The 25,000-nt window shown below is 45.9% G+C and overlaps 1 protein-coding gene across 1 annotated transcript in view; it reads left to right on the top strand.

Annotated features, from left to right (window-relative positions):
• The window catches only part of foxp4 (forkhead box P4), a 65,035-nt gene that overhangs the window by 4,460 nt on the left and 35,575 nt on the right, over nt 1-25,000 (top strand). Inside the window, exon 2 of the mRNA XM_068594285.1 lies at nt 13,389-13,478. Within this exon, the coding sequence (XP_068450386.1) occupies nt 13,389-13,478 (90 nt within the window). The remainder of the gene's footprint in view (nt 1-13,388; nt 13,479-25,000) is intronic.

The raw sequence follows: 25,000 nt of genomic DNA, 5'->3' as shown, positions 1-25,000 counted from the left end.
AGGAGCCACAGTGATGACTGGAGATCAGATGGAACCGATACAGATCTCAGATATACACACACACACACAAAGTGTGTGTGTGTGTGTGTGTGTGTGTGTGGACGTTTGTGTGTCGCGGACAGAATTATGAGATGGCGGGACGATGGAGATAACGTATACATGGCTTCCTGTTGGATGAGCGAGACTCTGTGATGATGACCTCTGCGGCTGGAGGTGGCGAGGTCTTAACACACATGTGACTCCGTCGCTCCGGCTGCTGAATTATGGGAGGTGAATTTTGGTCACTGGGACAGTTATGTCCCGTTTGACCTCCTCTACCCCCCAAGAGTTCACTCTCAGGTCGGGGGGGCAGAGGAGACGGAGGCCGGAGACACATTTCCAGACACTTTTTTTTGCAGCGGGATTCATATTAATTACATTGTACTTTCGCTTTTGGGCAACCGCGTGACAGGTTGCGTCCCGCGTTTGTCTCCATGTGTCATTTCCCTGTCTGCGTGTCGGTCTGCGTCTGTCTATGTGTGTGTCGGCCGGTCGTGTGTGCGGGCCAGTAAATCAGTCCCAGGCCTCTCTCTGAGTGCTGTCACCTCCTAAAAGCTTTCCCTCGGTCTCAGCCAGGCCTTCCTCTTTATGTCTGAGGTCAGCCGAGTTCACAGGTCACCAGAGGTCACGGCGAGCACAGAGGAGGGGGTTGCCTAGCATCGCAGAACACCCACCGCTGTCACCGAGGCGATACAAAGAGACCTATACAACGCCGACTTCCTCCAGGGTTTCTTAAAAAGCACCAGCAGGTCCCTTTATCCGTCTTCTTTGACTTTTACTTCCCTTTTTTTTCGTCCGTGAGCTCTCTCCTTATCGATACGCTCGTATTGATTGATACAAACTCTGCTCAATATTCAGATTGGAGACATCCCTCCTGTTAGTGTTAAGGTGTTGGTGGTGGTGGGGGGCGGGTTTGAGGCATATGCACTTCACACATACGTTAGCATTAGCGTTAGCATTCCTGTACACCAGACTTGTTAAAACAAGCACAATGCACATCTCATGGTCAGCGATACATATTTCACATGACGGCTCTTCATCATATTTCTCAAAAGAGTGTTTTGTCACATCGAGACTGCGATGTCGTATTTACGAGCGCCCATAAACAATGTTTTTACTGCTTTTTTTTTTTTTTTTTTCCTCCAGCCAAGTCATTGCATGTTGAAGAATCCAGCGAGTGTGACTTTTTCTTCTCAGTACCGACGGCCATCTTCATTTTTTACTCGGTGTTCTCCAGGAGCACCTCAACACCGTTTGACAAGTTTCTGAAACCCTGGCTCATAGGAACTGCAACGTCTGCTCAATGGGGCTCTAAAAAAAAAAAAAAAAAAAACATGCTACACGGCTACACGTCCTGTGGATAAAGAGGAGACGGAGTGGACATGGTCCACCAGGCCAGATCAGCCGGCGTGGACGCGGTTGGTTGACCCGACCAGCCGAGAGGCTCGGGGACAAGAATAGACAGATATCAACAGAAGAAGGGTGTGTGTGTTTGTGCGTGTGTGTGTGTGTGTGTGTATGTGTATGTGTGTGTGTCCTCCCTCTGTTGTGGAGACTGGGTTATACACACATCCCCCGGGCACCTGAAGGGGTTAGGTTGGGTTTTGTTGCCATGGAAGTGTTTGGAAAGCACTTCTACACCGGGCAGGCCTCGCTGTGCCGCCAGGTAAATAACACACACATGTACACACACACACACACACACACACACACACACACACACACACACACACACACACACACACACACACACACACACACACAGGAGCAGGGGACGGACACTGTTCAGGGTGAGAAAAAAAAAAAGTGGATTGTTGATTCTCGCTCTTCAGACGGTGTATTGCCACGGTGACTAGGGGCCTTTTTTTAAGAGGTCAGAGGTCAGCGAGCAAAACTGCATGACCTCATTACTACGACGAGTCAGCGACACTGGGGTGTGAGTTTGTGTGTGTGTGTGTGTTTGTGTGTGAGTGAGTGTGTGTGTGTTAGTGTGTGTGTGTGTCCTCATGTTGGTCGCCATCTTCTTCTTTCTTTATTAAAAGCAGCACTAGTAAATGCTTTTAATTGACGTGTGTCCAGATGTTTCAGAGATCTACTCAAACATGAGAGCGTTAGTTCACAACCCCCGAACCCTACAGGTCTGACACTTCTCATATCTTGGTCCCATCGTCTCCTTTCTTACTCCTTCATCCTCCTCACACACTCTGGACTCACAGAAGGTGACACTGAGAGGGGAAAACAGGAGAATGTGAAGGGCAAAGACAAAATGTGCAACGCTTATGAGGCGAGTAGTTACCCTGGAAACAGTCGAGAGAGCCCCGGCGGTACACACAATGAACACACACACACGCACACACACGCATACGTACACACACCGCGCGCACAATAGCGGCCGAGACCTAAAGTGTTGCTAATTAGCTAGTCCGCGCTGCTTCTTTGTGCGAGCCATTTTAAAGGAGAGATTAGAGTCAACAGGGAGGAGGAGAGGAATGTGGCTCTTCTTTGCTTTCTCCATGAGCTCTCTGGGACAGTGTGTGTGTGTGTGTGTGTGTGTGTGTGTGTGTGTGTGCGTGCATGTGTGTGTGTGTGTGTGTGTGTGTGTGTGTGTGTGACGGCCTTTTAGTCACCTGACAGACAGAAGATTTGTTTGTCTTGTCAATTCAGTTTTGACAACAAAAACGTACGGACAATGTCATGAAACTTTGTTTGAAATGAAGTAAAGTAGAACTTTGTTTTCTCGTTAATAAAATCATAAAAAGGTAAATTTGTAAATGACAAACTCTGAGATTTTTTTTCTTTACTTAATGTGGGGATTCGTGACAACTTCATGAGAAGTTTTTTCTCTGCTGTCATGCAAATTTATGGAATTAAAATGTCATAAATATTGCTTTTTGTTTATGCTCATTCAAGGAGAGATTTCCCATGTTTCTGTACAATTAATATCTATTTCAACTCTATTATCTGAGCCGAATATTAGAAGTGACAACCAAGGTGAAACATTTTGTATGTCTCTTTGCTCTTTTCAACAGTTGTCGACCACTTTCCCAAATCTCTAAACAAAATTGTGAGTTTAAAAACATAATAATACAGATAAAAGTGACAAGTTTTAAAAAATGTTAGATTCATTTTAGATTTAAAAAATGTGCCTGTTCACATCTGGATGTATTGACCCTGTTACTAAATCACATAGTTAAGCGTGCCCACACACACACACACACACACACGCACACACACACACACACACACACTCACACACTTCCCCATTTCCCCTTTTTTGGACCACGCCCCTGCTTCTCATTTAGGGAAGTTCAAGATTTCGTTCTTCTTTTAAAACTTCTAACATCTTGTACAGCAGCCTGCCTTTGTTGTGCCTGCCCACTTCCGTGTGTGTGTGTGTGTGTGTGTGTGTGTGTGTGTGTGTGTGTGTGGTAAGGGTGGGTGCGGGGGCGTGTCCATCACCATCTCCACAGCCACAACCAGGTGTAAAAACCCTCTGAACCACAAACATGAAAGCGTTTTATTTCCATCGAGGCGGGCAGGCGGGCTAATACTTTTACAGGCCGCTGACTGGCAGCGTGTTTTTCTGTTTCACCAATAGGCGTCTGTGTGTGTATATTGGTCTTGGTGTGTGTGTATGTTTCTGTGTATGCATGTGCACATGGCAGACAGTCTCTGTTTGTGTATGTATGTGTTTTCCCTCTGTCTCCCGAGCTCCAGTCTTGGCAGTGTCTGCATGTGTTATTAGTTTGATTTTTTTTGGAGTGGGGGGGGGGGGGGGGTGGATATTAATAATAACAGTTAAACGGTTTCCATATGTGAGGTCTGGTTGCCAGGCTAGTGCTATCCTCATCATGGGGCCGGCCTCTCGCGAGTCTAGCCTCTCAGGGGTCGCTGTTGTTGGGCGAGCGAGACGCGGCTTAAGCTCTTGGAGGTCACCCGGCGGCGACCTCTACCACCGACGTGGCCTCGTCCTCCCATGAGCGCGAACCAAACTACTTAACTGTCCTATCGTATACGAGACGAGGGCTGAATACTACAAGGTACGCTGTGTGTGTGTGTGTGTGTGTGTGTGTGTTTTCCGCTGTGGGCTGGGTCTGTCTGGAGTGAGACCTTCCTCTCTTGCCAAACGAGCTGTGTTGAAAACCGCAGGGAAACTGCATGTGTATATAATGTATGACGTGTATGTGTGTGTGTGCGTGTGTGTGTGTGTGTGTGTGTGTGTGTGTGTGTGTGTGGAAGGAAACTGCTGTAGAGCTATTTGCCATCAATTAGCCGCCTGGACTGAGATGAGGCCTGCAGTAGAGAGAGAGAGAGAGGGAGCTGCTTTTATAATCTCAGGAAGGGAGTTCCTCTCTCTCTCTCTCTCTCTCTCTCTCTCTCTCTCTCTCTCTCTCTCTCTCTCTCTCTCTCTCTTTCTGTCCCCGCTCACCTCATCATTATCTTTAATTGTCTATCTCTTTATGCCCTTTTTCCCTTCACTTAACAGAGAAAAGCTGACAACATCTCCTTAGGAAGATAGATAGATAGCTTTCTCCATGTGTTGAAGATGTGTGTGTGTGTGTGTGTGTGTGTGTGTGTGTGTGTGTGTGTGTCTGTGTACGATGATGAATTGTGTAATGATATAAAGCAGCGCCGGGTATTCAGTCGGCTCCTTTTTTCTTTTTTTTCCTCCTCACGGCTGCACGTACGCCCCTGTGAATCAATAGAAACATTAGTGGAGGAGAGGGACATAGTTGAAGGGGAGAGGTTTTCTCGTTTCACAAAACAGTTTTGAACTGAAGAGAACCATCTGGAAAGCGGCGGGGTCCCCGGAGTTTAGAACAGGTCCCTTTTGTGAAAAATAGGATGTGAAAAAAAAAAAAAAAAAAAGAATCTAAAATCAGCCAGGGGTTTTCAAACATTACGGCATATTTTGAAGTTCTTTTTGGAGTTTGTGAGTTTTTATTGCGTTGGCTCTGGAACGCGCTCTTTCCTCTCTTTAATGGTCAGTCTGGGCCCGGAGAAGCTCGCTATAGCCGTTTCAACAAAAAAAAAAAAAAAACCCTCAGCTCTCGAACGCTCGCCTTTATATTGCGGAAACATTACATTAAATAGCTGAACGGGATCGCGGCTGGCTGGTGTTTCTGAAGGTGTCCCGGATAGTTCCAGCGCGGCGGCGGCGGCGGCGGTGGCGTCAAACCGATTGAGGTATTCGGCGTCGTTGAAGCTCAGTTATATTGGATGGACGGCTGGTTTGAAGTCCACGTTGCTATGAGCGAAAACAAATGGCAGGAAAGCCGGTTGAAGGGGAAAGAGCCCGGAAAGAGCTGATTAATACCAGAAAAAAAGGAGTATGTGAGGAAGAGTCGGGGGCGAAGTCTTGGCAGAGCGAAGTTTATTTGTAACCCACCGTGAAATTGAGCAGCTTTAGCCGGCTTTGGTTCAGGCTGCCCCTTGCCCCTGTGTGTTTACTCCTGGAAACCCCTCATCGGCACTAAATATATGTACCAATCTGTTCCCTGACACCTTTGGCCAATAATAGTGGCGTTGCACTAACTTCTGTTTGTTGTGAAATGTGTTGTTTTTCCCCCAAAAAAAGGGCCGTAAATACAGTCACAAGTACCAGCACACGATACAAGGAGATACAGGAATTTAAACAGAGGTGAAAATACAGCTGTTGCTGGAATTAAAGAGTACAAAAAGCTTCAAAGGGAATCCCGGTCTTTGGCTTTATTAATCATGAACAAACCTCCATTACGCCTCCTCGCCGCGTAGTTTTAAAACTTTTTTTCTTCGCTCTTTGTCATCCCGTTGCTTTCTCTTCCGTCTTCCTCAATAAAATTGCCCGGGATTGACAACTGGAGCCAGCAAGTCATTTTCAGTTTTGTTATCTGGCACGACTTCCTTCTAAAAACTTTTAACGACGGCGCAACTTACTTTTTTTTTTTTGTGCCCAAACACAATCCTACAAATGTCCTATTAACTGTAACGTCTGGTGGAAAACATGAGCGTCAGTGAAACCCGTCCACAACGAGCTATGAGTTCATCTTTTACACACTATGAGGTAGTTATCTAGTATCTATATTATCTAGTATAGTATAAGAATGTATTGTTTTATCATGATTGACAGAATAAAACACACAAACAAACACACAAACAGGGGAGGTATCTGTCAGACCACTAGGGGTCAATTTTACTCGATTTTCACGATTTGACATAATTTCTTAAATTCACCTTTTAAGGCACTTTCATATAGGATACACACCCATGTTTTACACCATCATTTGCAGAACAATCTCATCTATCTATATAATGAGGCAACATTGTCGTGGGGCAAAAGTGTAAAGACAAAATATGACTCTAAAGCTGAAAAACGGAATCTCCATTTTGGGGAAATTCTTCATATCACCTTTGAAAACATAACATAACATAAGATTAAAATGCAATTTTCAAAGCTCATCCTAAAAACCAGGTACCCCACAGCTGCCGTCTGTCTGACGGTCCGGTGGGGGGGAGGCGGGGGTCCTCTCATGAGGCCGACAGCTGCGTTCACAAGGCCCGCTTTCCTTCGGCCTGTGCCATCTATTTTAAGGCCTAAGTCATATCTGCAGAATTTACTGTGGCCAATAAGGGTATGGGTAACAGATCTCTGGAGATGGGGGGGGGGGGGGGGCAAAGAAAGACAGAGTACCTTGGATCAATGCCAGCCAAACTTTATACATATGGAGAGGCCGTGTGAAGGCGAGAGACAGATCGGGTGATAGAGACAGAAAGAAAGAAAGAAAGTAGAGGAGTGATCTGGGAAAGCAATCTGTTTTTTTTTTGTTTTGTTTTGTGGTGACTGACAGTGATGCATTCGATACGTGGGATTCCACCGCGGCAGTAACCGAGCCTTCACTCACACACATGCCCCGAAGTCATGTAGCAAGCCCGCTAACTGCCACCCCTCCAGTAATCCCACCATGTGTGTGTATGTGTGTAAATACCAGGGGGGCGGGGCTTCTGCACACAGGTGAGCCTCGGCGGTAAACTGTATAGGCTCATCGCACCTTTCAACAAATTTACATGCTTTATAGATTGCGTTTACATCTGTTCAGTCTTGTTTCATCATCTTCTTCTGATCGTGAGTCGCTCTCTGAGCTGCCCGGAGGAGGAAGAGGAGGAAGAGGAATCAAAGATGAGGGAGATTTAGAGGCAGGAAAGCTCGCAGAGAGTCGAAGAGAACCGTGGAGGACGGAGTGAATTAAAGTAGGAAAAGGGTTTATTGGCGGTTTTGGAGGTGTGTGTGTGTTTTTTTTTTCTTCTTGTGTTGAGGAAGCGCAGCGCAAATGGATATAAGGGATCACAGGGGAGTGACCCAGGAGGACGCGGCATCGACGCAGCTTTAGCTCGGCTTTGGGCTTCAATGACAGCGCCCCGGAAAAAGAAGAAAGAAAGAAAGAAAGAGTGCAAGGAAAAGTGTGGAGATTCTGAACCTGGACTCTCTCTCTCTCTCTCTCTCTCTCTCTCTCTCTCGCTGATCCCAAAAATCAGAGAGCGTGCCGGCCTGTGGAGAAGCAGCTGGGTGTGACCAGCTCTTTTCTACGTCTTCGCCCTGTATCAATCCACCCCTCGCTCGCCAAACTCTCCCTCTCCCTCCTGGGGACGGAAGAAAGAGGGGCTTTAGGAATGGAGGAGCATCCCTCGCCTCTCTCTTCCCAGGCTGCTGAGCTGCTCCAGGTGGAGAGGGGATTCGTGTTCGGTGCTGCGTGAGGATACGTGTTGCGTCCGGCCGGTTCGGTGCTGCTGAAACGTCTGAATCGCTGGCCCCGCTCGGCCCGGCCCCGCTCGGCCCGGCTCCGCTCGGCCCGGCTCCGCTCGGCCCGCTTCAGCTGCGTCGGAGCGGGACGGATGCAAACAATAAAGCCCTCTCGCTCGCCCTCACTTTTTTTTTGTTTTGTTTGTACTCTCCACTTCTTGGTTTAAGAGCAAAGAAATCTGATACCACCTGCCTCCCCCCCCATGCCCTTCCAAAGTCCCTCTTCCTCCTCCTCCTCCTCCTCCTCCCTCAAGGACAGCCCACTGTCTGCCCCGGGGGCTGTTTATCTACGGGGGGAGATGGGGAAGAGGAGGAGGAGGAGGAGGATGAGGAGGAGAAGGAGGAGGAGGAGAGGGTAGGAGGGCGACCGGTTTGTTTCGTTTCGGCCGTCAACAATGGACCTCAGTCTGCGGTGACGGACTACTCCAACATATGGTACCCACCTGTCCCTCTCTCTCTCTCTCTCTCTCTCTCTCTCTCTCTCTCTCTCTCTCTCTCTCTCTCTCTCTCTCTCTCTCTCTCTTTCTCTCTTTTGCTACGTCCCTCTGTTTAGATTTCTTTGCTTATTCCTGCGTTCTCTCGCTCCCTGTTTCACCCAAACACACTGGGCGGATTAGAGGCCAGATTTATCACACACACACACACACACAGACCTGTTTGCTTTAGCAATCTGAGCCAGACACACACACACACACACACTCACACACTCACATGGTCATACGCATCATACACACGTATCAAAAGGACATTTCTATCCTTTCCTTCTCATGGATCCTCTAACTGCCTCAACAACCCTCCCTCCTTTCAGAAATATACTTGTCAGCCATTTTTCGAAATCCTATTAAGGTGAAAAAAGTAGCCCTTACCTTGTGAATGTGTGTGTGAATATGTGTGTGTGTGTGTGTGTGTGTGTGTGTGTGTGTGTGTGTGTGTGTGTCTGTGTGACCCTGCTGAATTAAAAAATGCACTGTTATTAAAGGCTGTGTCAGAGGCGATGATTTACAGACGGGAGCGATGACAAGTCAGAAGAACTCACACACCAAACTAACGCACACACACACACACACAAACATGCGTACACACACACACACACACACACCTACACACACACACACGTACACACACACACACACACACTGTGCTCTCAGGCCTCCAAGCTGAGCGGTGACCTCCTCACCCCTCCTTCCCCTTCCTCCTCCTCCTCTCTCCCTCTCTCACTCTAATAAAACCTGTCTGACACCACTGATGTGTGTATATGTGTGTGTGTGTGTGCGTGTTTGGTGTGTGTGTGTGTGTGTGCTCCGCGGCAGCACAAAGACTCTGTTGTTGGGCCTCCCTCTTAGGCCTCTCTCATATTTTCTTTAAAGGTGCAGTGCGCCCCCAAGAATGCCACAGGGGGAGCGGGGAGTTGGGGTTAGGGGGAGTCGAGGAGGAGCTGGTGTGTGTGTGTGTGTGTGTGGATGGAGGGGGTTGAGGTTGTGTGTGTGTGTGTGTGTGTGTGTGTGGGAGGCGAGGGGGGTGCTTTACAATGCTCACTCACCCAGGTCACAGAGAGAAGAAGGCAAAAGAGTGAGCGTGAAGAGGAGAAACGAACGAGAAGGGCCAGAGCAGAGGAGCGTGTGTGTGTGTGTGTGTGTGTGTGTGTGTGTGTGTGTGTGTGTGTGTGCGTGTGTGTGTGTGTGTGTGTGTGTGTGTGTGTGTGTGTGTGTGTGTGTGTGTGTGTGCGTGTGTGTGTGTGTGTGTGTGTAATTAACAAACCTGTTGCCCTCTTTTTAACTTCATGCATGTAAAGCTCAAGGTGCAACTCAAGCACCATCATATCTCAATATCCATAAATAAAACTATAGATTCATCTTCTGCATTCGGGGCAGTGAAATATTAAAAAGTGATGCACAACAAGGTGCCTTGACGTGAGAAAATGAAGTGTTTGCTGAAGATGAAAATATTTCCTTTGTTCTATATTGTAAGTCTTCATATCTTTATAGTGTATTATCCCTTAACAAAGGGAAAAAAACACTTAAAAATGAGTTATGTTCGTCTCATTGGTATTGTAAAGTATTATTGAAGCAGTGTTGACTTCCATTGTAATCACATGATGATCGCATCACGTCATACTTTCACAAAACGATGTAGTTCAGTTAATTATAGTGATAAAGTGAGAGTTTTTTTATTCATATTTTGTGTGTGAACAGTAGGATGCATTAGAAAAACATATAGTGATGTTTCAATGTGCTGTATATGTATAGAGTTATGTGTAAAACTACACTTCAAAATCTAAGTTAACCTTTTGGAAACTATGTGAAAGTCAGCCAATTTTAAGTCCCAGTATGCCCCATTCAGACAATCTTTTGGCACAAAATAAAAAAAATTGTCATATTTTTCCATTTTTGAACCGAACGACACAGTCTTTGGACTAAAGCTCCTTCCTAACAGGCCAATAATTTGTTTTATTGTGATTTTTGTTGCAGATTCTGATTCTTTAGGTCCTAATCTTTCCAAAAAGGTGTCTTATTGACGCTCCAGGAGGAATCTTTTGGAGGAATCTGGCTCATATCATGCTGGAAGTTCATAGTTACGATCAAAATATCTTTTAAAAGTGTTTTTTTTTTACAGATCTAATTTTTTTCCTAAGAGTTTGCCGAATAAATACATACAATAAACACATGTATTGGAATTACGAAAATTCAAACACAGGGAGAAAAGAGGTCTGGAGCCAAAATTGGTTCCAACAGATTTCAACAAGTTAAACAGTTTTTTGCCTATTTGAATAAAGCGTGATCTAAATCCACAATGCAGATATAGATGAAACATCGAGAGAACCGCATGCTTTGTTGTGAGTTCTTGTCTATCACGTTCACACACACACACACACACACACACACACACACACACACGCATACAGCCGGAGGAGAGGAGACAGGCATCACCTCTGCTTGGTTGTAGCGTTTATGAAAGCCATAAATGGCTCTTTAATATAGTGGTAATCAGGGTGGTAATTTGGGTGGAATTGTCCCTTATTGTTGCCAGACATGCCTTCCCAACTCCTGCCAACACACACGCATATGCACGCACACACACACACACACACACACGCACACACACACAGACACACACACACACACACACAGACACACTCACTCTTTGGGCAGACAGGGTGTTCAAGGAGTAATTCACACCACATGCCAACAAACTGGGCGGTTGTGTTTTTTTTGGGTTTCTGTGTGTGTGTGTGTGTGTGTGTGTGTGTGTGTGTGTGTGTGTGTGTGTGTGTCTGTGCCTGCTTTAATGCTGAGGTCAAACCAGTAAATGGGAGGGGGTTCCCAAGACTTTTTGTTAAAGTGTTAAAGTACGCACGTGTGTGTGTGCGTGCGTGTGTGTGCGTGTGCGTGTGTGTGTGTGTGTGCACGTCCACAGCCACGTCCCTGTGTGTGTTTTAATTGCGGTTTCAGCAAAAGTAGCAAGTGTGCTCGATACAGATGGTTTTCATCACTCTGGCTGCCGGCTTCTCGTTTCTTTCTGTCTCCCTCTAATCTCTCCTCTCTGTTTTTGTAATTAAACGTTATATTTAATGTACCCCAGCTTCTAATTTGACAATTCATTAAATACGTGACAATATACTGTAAGTGTGTTCCACGCTGTTTCACGGCGTTACAGTTTTCTGTGGTGAAAGGATGCAGTTTAGAACAGATTTGTGTGTGTGTGTGTGTGTGTGTGTGTGTGTGTGTGTGTGTGTGTGTGTGTGTGTGTGTGTGTGTGCTGGATGATTGAGTAAGAGCTTCCATGGTGAAGAACATCCCTCATTCTGGCCGTTAATTTGCGGTGCGCGCGCACACACACACACACACACACACACACACACACACACACACACACACACACACACACACACACACACACACACACAGACTTTCATAAATCAATATTTACCAAGGAACCTTTCCCCTTTGAGTCAGAGGAAGCAAATGTGCATCCTGCTGTCTCCCCTCTCTAACCCTCTGTCATGAGGTTGTTGCTGTGTGTGTGTGTGTGTGTGTGTGTGTGTGTGTGTGTGTGTGTGTGTGTGTGTGTGTGTGCTTACAGTAAGTGCAAGGCGACTCTCGTGTTTTGAGATGGGTGTTTTCTCGTTTTGCTTTCGGAAAAGTTCAGACATTCCGGACGAAAAATGTCCGTTTCTCTGGACCGATTCTTTTTGAATCATTTAGCCAAATCTGTCCAGATTGAGCTTTTAATGCTACTAACTAGCCACACAGTCAAAGGAAAGAGAAATGTAGTGACACAAAGAAAGACGAGGGTGAGGAGAAAGGTGGTAAAGGGAGAGAAAAAAGGAGATATGAGGAGAGGCAGTGGGAGGGACGGCGGAGGTCGCCGTGTCGAAAAGGATGAATCGGCAACACTCAAGGGCAGAGTGAAGGAATGGAGACAGAGAGCTGGAGAGCGATGGTGTCACTGGTTTGAATGGACAGCACTGCAGGGCGAGGAGGGGAGGAATGGGAGGAGGGGGGAGGATAAAGAGAGGTGGGCGGCGGTTAGTCACTGCTCTTTAGGGCACATCGGGGCAAGCGGTTCCTTACATCACGGTGACACACATAAACACAGTGCAGCTGACACACACCGAGATATGCTGACACACTTCTGCCTCAGAGGATGTGGAAAACCCACTTTGCACCTTCCTCGAAAATATAAAAAAAGAGGAGGAGGAAGAGGAGGAAAGGGGTGTGGATGAGAGAAAGTGAATCAGATGGGAGGGCAGAGAAACAATGAATGGAAAGCAGAAGATGGTCGGAGTTTGAAGTTAACTCGTTGAAAACTGTCAAACAAAATTTGTCTCCAGACCTCCTTTTCCCTGTGTTTGAGTAGGATCCCCAAGTTAATTCCAATACTTGCGTTTATTGTATGTATTTGTTCAGCAAAGTCTTCTAAAAATGTATATCTGCAAAAAAATCTCTTTTAAAAGATATTTTGATGGTAACTATGAACATCCAGCATGATATGAGCCAGATTCCCCAAAAATGCCTCCTGGAGCGTCAATAAGACACCTTTATGGAAAGATTAGGACCTAAAGAATCAGAATCAGCAACAAAAATCACGATAAAACAAAACCTTGGCCTGTTAGGAAGGAGTTTAAATCAAAAAACTGTGTCGTTCGGGTTCAAAAATGGAAAAATATTATGTATATTATGCCAAAAGATGGTTTGAATGGGGCACGCTGGGGCTTAAAATTGTTGCGGGAGGATTTTCGCGCACGGTTTCGGGTCGGGAAGAATACAGTCAAGCAGACACACACACACACACACACATGCAGGTACGTGAGCGTGGTGTGTGAAGGCCAGGTGGACGTCTCATGTTGAGGAAACCGGAGCTGACAGCCTGGCAGAGCTGAGGGGCAACCAGTGGCCAGCAGGAGCGTTTTTCTCTTTTTCTTTTTCAACCCCTCCAAAAAAAAAATGAATCATGTTGTTTTGAAACTGAATTCACGGACATAAAACTATTGAAAGCCAAAACAAAATGTGCGTTCATCTGGAGTGTGTGTGACCATGTGTGCATGACGAACATCTCTACTTGTCCCTCGCAGGCGCTGCAGGCGGCCAGACAGTTCCTCCTCCAGCAGGCCTCTGGACTCAACTCCCCTGGCAGCAACGAGGTCAAACAGAGCTCTTTGCAGGTCAGCACACACACACACACACACACACACACACAGACACACACACAACCCAAGTGTTGCTTTGTCAAAATCTGTATAATATTAAGCCCCTGGCTGCTGCAGCTCTGCATTGCCACGTCAACTACACAGTATGATATAGACACATACTTCTCTCTCTCTCTCTCTCTCTCTCTCTCTCTCTCTCTCTCTCTCTCTCTCTCTCTCTCTCGCTCTCATTCTGTGTGTCTCTTTCTTCGAGTGCATGTGTGTGTGATTGTTAATGTATGAGTGTGTGTGTGTGTGAATGAGGTCTTTGTAGCCATTGGGTAGTGAGCTGTTTTCAGAGTTGAATTCCACAGTAAGCAGAGAGAGAGAGAGAGAGAGAGAAAGAGAGAGAGTGGGGTTAGCTGGAGTGCAGGATCCTCAGTGAAAGACACTTGAGGAGGACACACACACACACACAAAGACAGTACACACAGGCACACACAGACACACACACCATTACGATCTGTGTATAGGTTGATGAATATCACACATGACATTACTTCTGGCAGTTCTATACATCCATGTGCCGTGCAGAGAACATGCGGACGCGTGATTTGTGGCCATGTCTCGTATCAATAAAGAGGGGCCGGGGGTCCACTAGAGCAGCGAGCCGTCTGGATATTGCCCTGCTCTTCTCGTTAACGTGCCACATGATAAACAGACAGCTGGATCATCACGGTGCGGGGAAATAGAGAAAGTCATACGAGAAGGGAGAGACGGACAGATGTGAGTCAGACGCGAGGATAAGGTCAGGTTTCATTTGCAGGGAGGTGCTTGTGGGGGAAAATAGGACTCACTTTTCACATTTAAAAGGTGATGATGCATTGCAGGGGTCTAGATAAAGACAATTCTTCTTGTGGAGTAAGTGAGGGGAACACAAGACGAATGCTCCGTGGTCGTATTTTCATTTGGTCCCATAAATATTTGGCGTTGGCTCGTGTTTTTCCAGGGGAACTCCTCCGCTGCAAAGAGACTCCCTTTCATATGTCCAGCGGCAGGAAGTGGGGGGTTTGTTTGAAATCGACAGAGGAAGAAGAGCTGGGTGTTGGATATGAACAGCAGTGGCCATTGACAAAGCAGGAAAAAAAAAGAGTTAGCTAGAACTCATTATCAACAGAAAGACCAAAATAAGATCATTTGCAACGTCTGCCGCACAGTTTAATTGCCAAGTGACCCCTGGGAAGTCTAAAAATGCCACAGAATTAATGACGATGTGAAGATGTCAGACATGAAAGAACTTTTTTTTGTTAGAGGGGCTTCTCGCAGATTAATCAAAAGTTGAATTGATATCCGAATCACGTTATTTACCTTGGATAACAATCGACAGTTGTATAAATGACATAGTGACTCTTAAGGGTTTTTATATCAGATGTGTTTTCTTAAAATATTCCAAAGATTAAATTTGCATGACCTTAATCTATATTAATACATGTGCCATCCAACACAATAGTTCAACCGTTGAACTAGAGTGTGTTTTACCTTTAGGAAACTTCCACGACAATTTTAAGCCCCAGCATGCCCCATTCAGACAATCTTTTGGCATAAAATATGTAATATTTTTCCATTTTTTAACCCAAACGACACAGTTTTTTGACTAAAACTCCTTCCTAACAGGACAAGACTTTGTTTTATTGTGATTTTTGTTGCAGATTCTGATTCTTCAGGTCCTAATCTTTCCTAAAAGGTGTCTTATTGACGCTCCAGGAGGCATTTTTGGGGAATCTGGCTCATATCATGCTGGATATTCATAGTTATAATCAAATTATATATTTTTTTCAGATTTACATTTTTTTTCCCAAGACTTTGCTGAACAAATACATACAATAAACACAAGTATTGGAATTAATTTGGGATCCTACCACAATTCAAACAGGTAAAAAGGAGGTCTGGAGACAAAATAGTTTCCACAGTTTTCAACGGGTTAAAGAGATAGAAAGTGGAGAAGTCAAAGGAAACGAGCGTGTGGAGGCACCTGGAAGTGAACGTGAATCTATTTCTTTAGCGATGAAGTGTAAGGAACTGTTGTGTCTCTGTGAACACTGACAACGGATTAACCTGCAACAGTATCCTCACATGGATGGGGTCAAGCACAGGTGCTTTGTACATGAATTACCTTCTCTCTCTCCGTCTCTCACACACACACACACACACACACACACACACATCACACTGCCCCTCCTCTTCTCACTCCATATCTGTCTTGTTTGTTGTTGCCTGGCCTCGCTAGCCTCTCTGGACTCTCCAGGGCATCCACGCTACATCTCTGTTGTCTGAGCTGTCAGCTCGCATGGCCCCACACACCCGGCAACACGCTCACACACACTTTTGTGTTTACGCGTGTGTGTGTGTGTGTGTGTGTTTACTCGGATCCTCACAGTGAGAAAACCGCAGACACAAACAACAAAGCACAGCGCATTGTGTGTGTGTGTGCAGCAGCAGTGGAGTTGTTTAATAGACCTGACCACCGAGGTGGCGCACAGAAAACATCTCGATTACCGTAATTTCCAGCTTGATGATTATTTTAAAATTGAAGCAACTTCCCCCGAGTTGCTGTAATCGAAGCAATCGGAGAGGGCGAGGGAGCGATGGAGTGAGAGAAGCCGGACATTTAATCTGATCCTTTCAACAAAAAAAACACCAAAAAAAAGGTGGCAGAGAGAAACCGTACAGTGACACAGAGGCTCACATCGGGCACAAAATGGCCGCCCTCAGGTTGGCTCCTGCTGGGCTGCTCTCACACATGCAAATGAGCCTCAGCCAATAATGAGATCTTTAGGAGCTCGATAATTAGATTTTTCCCTTCTCTCTGAGGGAGAACGACAGAGGCCGACAGGGAGAGCGGGAAGACTTCTATTTGTGTCTTGACTTCTCTGGAGAAGCCTCGGTCTGCGCTTACAATGCCCCTCCTCCTCCTCCACCACCCCCCCTTTCCCATCCCCATCATATTTCTCTTCTTTATTTATAATAGAGGGGAGGATCTGAGCTGAGAGCAAAAGAAACTCTAAGATTATATCTGCTTTTTGATTGGTTGTTCGGAGATGGTCTCTGTGTTTGGCTGGCCGTGTGAGATGGTATCAATCCACTTTGTGCGTGCGCGTGTGTCACTGTCATGTGCCACATTCAGGAGGAACGCCACAATAGCTCAAGTCTCGAGACAGGCAATTGCAGGGAAAAATGTATTGTGTGAAGCAAAATTGTCGCCACAGTTGCTGAAAAAGCACGACGATCAGAATAGTGTGAGGGATTATTTGGGAGTTTGAGGATTTGAGACGAAAGAGGAGGGTTTTTTTAGAGGTGAGAAACTAATTTCACACGGATAGAAATAATGCTTATTTATTATAATAACACAGATTGTCATTTGAATGGATATGCTTATGGTATTGTCAGTCTATCACACACTATTGGACTATGTTTAATAAACTAACTCAATTTTTGAGGGTGTTGCAAAACAAATTGGGGATTGTTAACCCTCGAACACCAACGTTAAAAACAGTCACACTAACGTTGGGTGGATTTCACCCGATATAATAATGCCGAAAAAACATACTTCTCATCGAACTATATTCAAATACAACAATACAAGGCGGGTTGAAGTACTCTTCTCTTATTTTACGCCGTAGAACTTCTTATAAAATGAAAAACAGGTATCACAGGGAAAAAACCCTGAGAAAAGGCTGCGAAATCCAAAGAAAAATCAGGGAATCGTCAAAAAAAGAATTGTTATACATATAAATAAAGGCGCTATGGACTTGTTATTTGGTCCACGTGTTCCTGGGACATGTGAGTTTTGTTTCGTGAAGGAAAAATTAAAACTCATCTGGAAAAAAATAGTCAAACTATCACTAACGTCGGGGGAAAATCACCCGAACGCGTACCTGTAGAAAAAAACAGTGCAGGAAGACACGCCCACCTGCAATAAGACACAATAAGACACGCCTACCTTTATTAAGATACGCCCACCTTCAATAAGACACGCCTACCTTCAATAAGACACACCTACCTTTATTAAGATACGCCCATGTTCAATAAGACAAAATAAGACATGCCTCCCTTCAGTAAGACACGCCCACCTTCAAAGAAGACACGCCTACCTTTAATAAGATACGCCCACCTTTAATAAAACCCGTCTACCTTCAATGACACACCTAACTTTCAATAAGACACGCCTACCTTCAGTAAGACACGCCTACCTCCAATAAGACACAATAAGACACGCCTACCTTCAATAAGACCAACATTCAATAGGACACGCCCACCTTTAGTAAGACAAGCCTACCTTCAATAAGACACGCCCAGCTTTAATAAGACACGCCCAGCTTTAAAAAGACACGCCCAGACGCCCATAACATCTGTGAGCATTATGAACCGATAGAAAGACCCTGACGCTAGTGTTCAAGGGTTAATAAAGAGGTGAAAGAAATCAGTAGTAGTACTTCTTCAGTCTTTTCTCAGTAAGTATCAGTAAAAAAAGGTCTTTTCTTTGTGAAACATTACCCATGAGGCATGTCCATGCCCTCTGCTGCACTATTTGGATCATTCCCCTCTTCCGCTGTGTGTTTGTAGTCGGCATTGGCCGTAGTTAACCACAGTTACTGTAATTGGTCGAGGCACGCGTGCGACCGAGTGAATTGGTTGACACGCAGTTGGCAGACAGACTGCCAATTGGCGGATTACCCAGCATGATGCATAGCATGCCTCCCTGACCCGCCACACGCTCTCCACAATGGGCACACTTGGCACGCGTCCGCGCGCCGGGGTGGGCACAAGCCGACACGTATACGGCCACTTGGCAGACGCACGCCTGGCACACTTAACACGCCGCCACTTGGCATACGCGCATGCAGATTAACGCACGTGCTTGGCCGCGGCCCATACCTATGTAATTGAATAGCGCGGTGTCCTGTTTTTTTCATGTATTATTGAGGAGCTGGTTTAATTAGAAAAAAAATGAAAAGACTCATTAGAGATATGTTAATTAGCTCGCCTCGCTGCTCTCTGGAGAGCGCTAGGCGCCAGCGAGCGAGGACGGAGGAAGAGAGGGAAGACGGGAGGAAGAAACTGAGTCATGTCAGTCTAAAAGACGGACGTTTAATTCAATGGAAATACTTGTAATCAATAATACAACCCCAATTCACCAGTTTTCTATACATATACTGTCTGCTGTTAAATAGATTTCTGCTTTCTTATTTGACCCCCTAAAGATTTTTTTTTTTTTTTAAACTACTGAGCATAAGGATTTTGAGGCCGGGTTCAAAGTCTTTTAACTAATCAACAAAAGTATGTGGAAAGATGAGTGTTTAGCCCCCCAGAGTCTGCGGTACTGAAGCGGTTCCTTCTCTCCTCTTTTATTTCCTTTCAAAGTGTTTTTCCCAAAGCACTCCTTTTGTCCACTCAATGAAAGTGCTTAGTTGGCAGTTTCTTCTATTTGATGTGGAGGGAATTGGGACTGCGTGTGCATGCGCATGTGTGTGTGTGTGTGTATGTGTGTGTGTGTTGGGGGGGTAGTACGGGGTCCTGACAGTGTGTGAAGGGTGTACGGGAGGAGGTTGAGCAGCCAGTGGAATGGGTTTGGCTCCGGGCAGAGAGGTGGACAGACAGAGGGGGGGAAGGATGGAGAGGAGAGGGTTTTGGGGTCTGGCCCACTGGAGTGTGAAACTCTTATTTTGTGATTTGAAACATGAGTGAAATCAGTAATGAAATATGGTCGATAACGGCCTCTCAGACTTCCCAATGAAATGCCCCGAGTGTGTGTGTGTGTGTTTGCCTCTGTGTGTGTTTCTGAAATGTGTTGTCATTTTTATTCTGAACCACTGGGGCGTTAGATGGAGAGAGGCGGTGGACGAGGGGAGGGGAGGGGGGGGAGGGTGGGGGAGGATTTTCCACTTGAACTTGCTGCTCTTTCACTGTCCTCTCTGAAGTTTTTTTTTCCTCATTTTTTTTCATTTGTCTGGCCCTGTCAGGGAGAGCTGACTGTTATGTGCGTCCACATCGCATTGAGTATGTGTGTGTGTGTGTGTGAGGAGAGACCGAGGCCCAGCTCAGGCTGGCTGAGAGCCCGACTCCCTATACTTCCTCTGTGGGTTCAAGTCCGTCTGCCACCTTCATGCTGTCATTTCATCTATTCATCCATCCACACAACCGTCCATCTTCCTTTTCTCCAATTTAGTCTTGGAAACCAGTATAGAGACACACTTGTCTACCTGTTTAATACAGCTAGATATACTGTTATGAATTCAATTATTATTAGTATAAATATGTGAAAATGACCCTCTCGTTAAAAGTGTGTGTGTATGCTTGGTGTGAAGCGTGAAGCAACTTGGAAAACAATGTAATAAAATGCAGTAGCTCTTAAAAGTAAAAAAGAAACTTGACTTAAGTTAAGAAAAACAACTCTGTCTCCAACTTTGTAACATTGCTTTTCTTCAGACAATCCTATTATATTCAGTTTAAGAAAATGAAGGAACCCATGATACATAGAAACATAAACACAAATATTGAATAAAACTCAATCCTTTCTTTGACACATTGAGATTGCGTTTGGCACTAGCTTGCACACAGTGTTTGTACACACAGACTCGTGACTCAGCGGAAAAAAAATTGGCGGTTAAAATCCCTGTATCATCCCCAACCCCACCTGGCTTCGCTCATCAGTTCCCTCCAGAGTAATGTGGCCCCTGGCCCCGCTGCAGATTAGCTGGAGGAGGGGTACTCACCACACACAATGGGGCCTTTTTACTTCCAGTGGAGCCCTGGCCCTGAGCTCCAAACAACGCTCTCAGCACAGTGGGCGCTCCTTCTATTCCTCTTTTTTTTCACTGAAATGCTATTCTCCTTCGCTCCCGTTGCTCCATCCCCCTCCCACCCCATGCTCGCCCCTTATTTCTTGGCACGATGAGCAAAGACGAGCTGTTTACCTGGAGGGACCGAAAGAGGGTATAAGTGATGACAGCGAGTGAATAAACACCCCAAAAACCAGGGAAGTTCGCTCCACACCATTAGAGCCTGTGCACACAAAGACACAACACAGTGCTGATTGTGTTTTAAGTTGCCATGTGCGTGAAGACGCACATATTTCTCTCTTTCCTGCCACGGCTGCGGATGTGATGAACTTGTTCCACTGTGTGCGGCAATAGTGTTATCCCAAAAAATGAGTTTAAACCTTTCTAAAGAAGGATGCCAGAGAATACATTGTTATATAGCAGGTTATTATGGAGTGAACAAAAGCCTGGAAGAGAAAGGCACAGGTTTTCATGCGCATGGAGGTGTGTGTGTGTGCGTGTGTGTGTGTGTGTGTGTGTGTGTGTGTGTGTGTGTTTGACAGGAAGAGAGGCAGGCGTCCCTTTCAGGGTGAGGTGGTAATGCTCAGTGACAAGGATAAACAGCACTGGGGTTTGCTCCTACCAGGAGAGGAGGAGGAAGAGGAGGAGGAGGAGGAGAGGTGGAGGAGGTCTGTGTCAGCCTCCCTCTCCTCCTCCTGCTTTCTCCTCTGTCATTTTTTCAATTATCCCTCTCCCCTGCGTGTCCCCATAGACCCAGAGGCAGGGCCCGCATCATTTAGACTGAGAGCCTGTTTAGATTCTGATTATAGCCTCCTTTCTCACCACTCACTGCCGTCTCTCTCTCACACACACACACACACACACACACATACTGGCTGTACATTTTTGAGCCAGCATAAATGAGGTGAATGTATGTGTTGAGGACACGCTGCATGTTGCACTATTTGACACTGCTTCACAGTTTGCGTGTCATCTTTTTTTACATTTTAAGTGTGATGATTTGGTGCGCGCACGCACGCATGCGTTAAGTGACAGTAAGAGACGCTATGTTTCTTGTCTCGGGTCTAAATTAAAAAAGGAGAAGGTGTGAAATCCAAAGTTTGCCGCTAAATTGGAGAAGATGCAATCGTATGACTACCCTGTCTCTCTGTATAAACACGGCGCTGAGCCACACCGGGCTTATTCCCCTCGCCGCTCGCTGGTTTAATATCAGATAGCCCTTCCTTCCTCTCGTCCTGAGGTTTCATCTGAAATGGAAAATGGGGCTTTCCTCCTCGTTAGAATGGAAAGTCATCAAGGGAGGAGAGGAGAGAGGGATGGAGGCTCATTGAAATGCAAGTTACATCCCCCTTCTTTCTCAGTCTCGGCTCCTCTGGGAAGCCGTGCCTTTCTCTTCCTTCTCCTTCCCATCTTCAGGGCGCTCCCTCGCTCCCTCTCTTCCTTTGTTAATCAGTTAAACTCCCTCTTCAAACAACCCCTCTAATTACGCTTCCACTCACTGTAAACGACAAGGCTGTCTCTCGCTCCCCCTCTCCTCCCTCCTCCCCTGCCTCCCCCCAGCTCCCTCTTTCCAAGACACGGGTTGACCTCTGTCAGCCGCCGACCCCTCAGCAATGTGTGTGTGTCTGTGTGTGTGTGTGTGTGTGTGTGCGTACTGTACTTTCTGGCTAATTCTTGAATTGTAACTATAGGGGTGATAGCTTAGCTTTTAAAATCCTATTGTTATTCCCTGCAAGAAACATACTGTGAAATGCACACTCATTAACAGGCAGCCGTTGACAAGTAACTGTGAAAAATAAACACAGTAAATAACTAGGAGCTAAATTATAGTAACTAACTAACAGGCAGCCATTGACAAGTAACTTACTGTGAAAAATAAACGCAGTAAACAACTAGGAGCTAAATTATAGTCAATAACTAACTCGCAGCCATTGACAAGTAACTGTAAAAAATAAACACAGTAAACAACTAGGAGTTAAATTACAGTCAATAACTAAATTACAGTCAATAACTAAATTACAGTCAATAACTGGCAGCCATTGACAAGTTCTTAACTGTAAAAATAAACCTAGTAAATAACTAGGAGCTAAATTATAGTAACTAACTAACAGGCAGCCATTGACAAGTAACTTACTGTGAAAAATAAACGCAGTAAACAACTAGGAGCTAAATTATAGTCAATAACTAACTGGCAGCCATTGACAAGTAACTGTAAAAAATAAACACAGTAAACAACTAGGAGTTAAATTACAGTCAATAACTAAATTACAGTCAATAACTAAATTACAGTCAATAACTGGCAGCCATTGACAAGTTCTTAACTGTAAAAATAAACCTAGTAAATAACTAGGAGCTAAATTGTAGTAAATAACTACCTGGCAGCCATTGACAAGTAACTTACTGTGAAAATAAAACTTCCACGAGGATCAAACACGTTCTGTACAGGATTGTGCAACTGTTCACCTGCATTCATGTCTCAGGCTCTCGGCCACAAACCTGCAGGGTACGGTCGCTTTCGCTCTTCATTTTTATCCTTACTTCCTTTCTTCCTCCTTTCCTTCGCCTCCTGTCCTTTCTTCCACTGAGTGTGGATGCTATCCTTCCCTCCTCTCCCCTCTCTCTCTCTTCTCAGCCCTCCACTCACTCCTCCCCTCCGCCCCCTCAAGCTTCACCTCTTTCTCCCACTAATCTACCACGCATCTCTCTCTTTTAAATTAACATGCAACATGAAAAAAAAAAAGGGACGACAGCGGGGGGAAAAAAAAAAAAATTAAATGCATTTAATAAATGGCTGACTTCAAATCGCCCGGCTTTTCAGACTGTCCCTATTCACAGTCCAATGAAAGGGGAGAAATCATTCACCGGGAGAGACAAAGCCGAATGAAAATATAATTCCGCATTGTGAAGCGCTTTTGTCCTGGCCCGTCAAATCGCTAATGGCGAGGCTTTTGTTTTGTGGCGGCGCTCTCAGGCTGGCGGTGTCGTATGGCGGTGGCAACGCGTGCCCCATAATCACCACGCTTTGTGATATTAGATTATAGGGGCAATTAATGGCGTCAAACCTTAACTACTCAGCATTCAGCCTGCCACACACACATTCAGCCCTTAAACACATGCTCACTTGCACACACACACACACACACACACACACACATGCATGACAGTATATCAGCACTCGCGCACATGGACGCGCGTTTGGTTCTGGCGTCAGAGCGTCAGCCAACACACAGAAAGGTGCTATAACTCCAGTAATTATTACGCCTGTGACTTGGAAATGTCAATGGCGGTGTGTATAAAATAGAATGTATGAGTTGTCAAGGAGGAAGAATGGGATGCACAAGAGCAATTAATTACAGCTTTTCATTTGGCAGCTTAGACTGACAGGGCCCGGTGGCGGGGGCAAGCTGGCATGACGCCAAGCGGCACCCATCACCCCCCCGCCCCCCCTCCCACACCCACCTTACTCACACTGCACCCCCACCCACCACCCACCACCGCCCCCATCCCCTCTGCCTGTTCCTTTACCAACTGCCACGACGTCACCCTTCCCCTGCCTCACCCCACTCTGACTCTTTTCTTCATCTCAAGCATAAACACACACACACACACACACACACTAGCGCTTCAGCTCATTCATCTACACACCTTATTGTCTATCCCCCTCACCGTTACATGAGTGAGTTTAGCTACACTTTGATGAAGGCAGAGTATCGGCCCACTGGCAGCCACAGAGAGGAAAAGAGATGGATGAGAGGAGGGAGGAAGGAGGGAGGAGGGGAGGGAGGGGGGAGACAGAGGCCAGGTGGGAAAGAGGGTGTTAGTATTTGCGGCCAATCTTGTTTACAAAGTCAAATCAGCGCTTTACAGATTTCATTTACCGGCGACAGATCGCGTCCTCTCTCCACTGCACAATCCCCTCTGCCCATCACCCCCCTTTGCCATCCCCTCCGGTGGCGAGTAGATAGACTACACACACACACACACACACACTGGCACTCCTGCATGCACACACACACACACACACACACACACACACAAACAATTTGACCGTGAGGGGGGTTGATATTTCACTACGGAAAAGGTAAAATAGAAATAAATCGGCAATTTCCCGAGGTGATAACTCACCCTGGTATCGCTCTGTAAAGCAGCCGTAACCCTCTTCACGGACGGGATTATTTGTATTGAGAAGGCGGGAGAGCTTATTGATTTGTAGGCAGGGAGGGGAAGACGGACTCAGACTCCATCTCGCTCCCTTTCTCTCCCTAAATCTGAACCTGGATGCCTCTTTAATTACCCGTGTTGTTTTCTTAAACCGAAATTCAGTGAATAAATACAGAAGCGCTTCGTCAGCTGGGGCGTGGTTTTCCCTTCATACGTTCCGCATTCATGCATTCATATCGGCGTCCCGGTTTTCCTGATTCATGTGGTTATCGTTTGCCTTTAGTTGTGCAGTGTTTGTCATCAGATTAGCATCTCCGATGCCCATCTCCGTGCACAACGCATGTGCGTTAAGAGCGCTCGCACAACACATGTGCAGGATCCACCGTGTTCCCTCTCGCGCTCTCACGCCGCCTCTTTCCTCTCTCTCTCTCTCTCTCTCTCTCTCTCTCTCTCTCTCTCTCTCTCTCTCTCTCTCTCTCTCTCTCTCTCCCTGCGTCGCTCTGTCTTTGCCTGCCTGCAGCTCTATCTGATGAGATGTGTATCTCATCAGATAGCCAC

This window comes from Clinocottus analis, unplaced genomic scaffold (assembly GCF_023055335.1).
Source record: "Clinocottus analis isolate CAN_PGR_092001 unplaced genomic scaffold, fCliAna1.0.p SCAF_3, whole genome shotgun sequence".
Lineage (NCBI taxonomy): Eukaryota > Metazoa > Chordata > Actinopteri > Perciformes > Cottidae > Clinocottus > Clinocottus analis.
The sequence above is the reverse complement of the archived record's forward strand: the minus strand, read 5'-3'. Positions and strand labels throughout refer to the sequence as shown.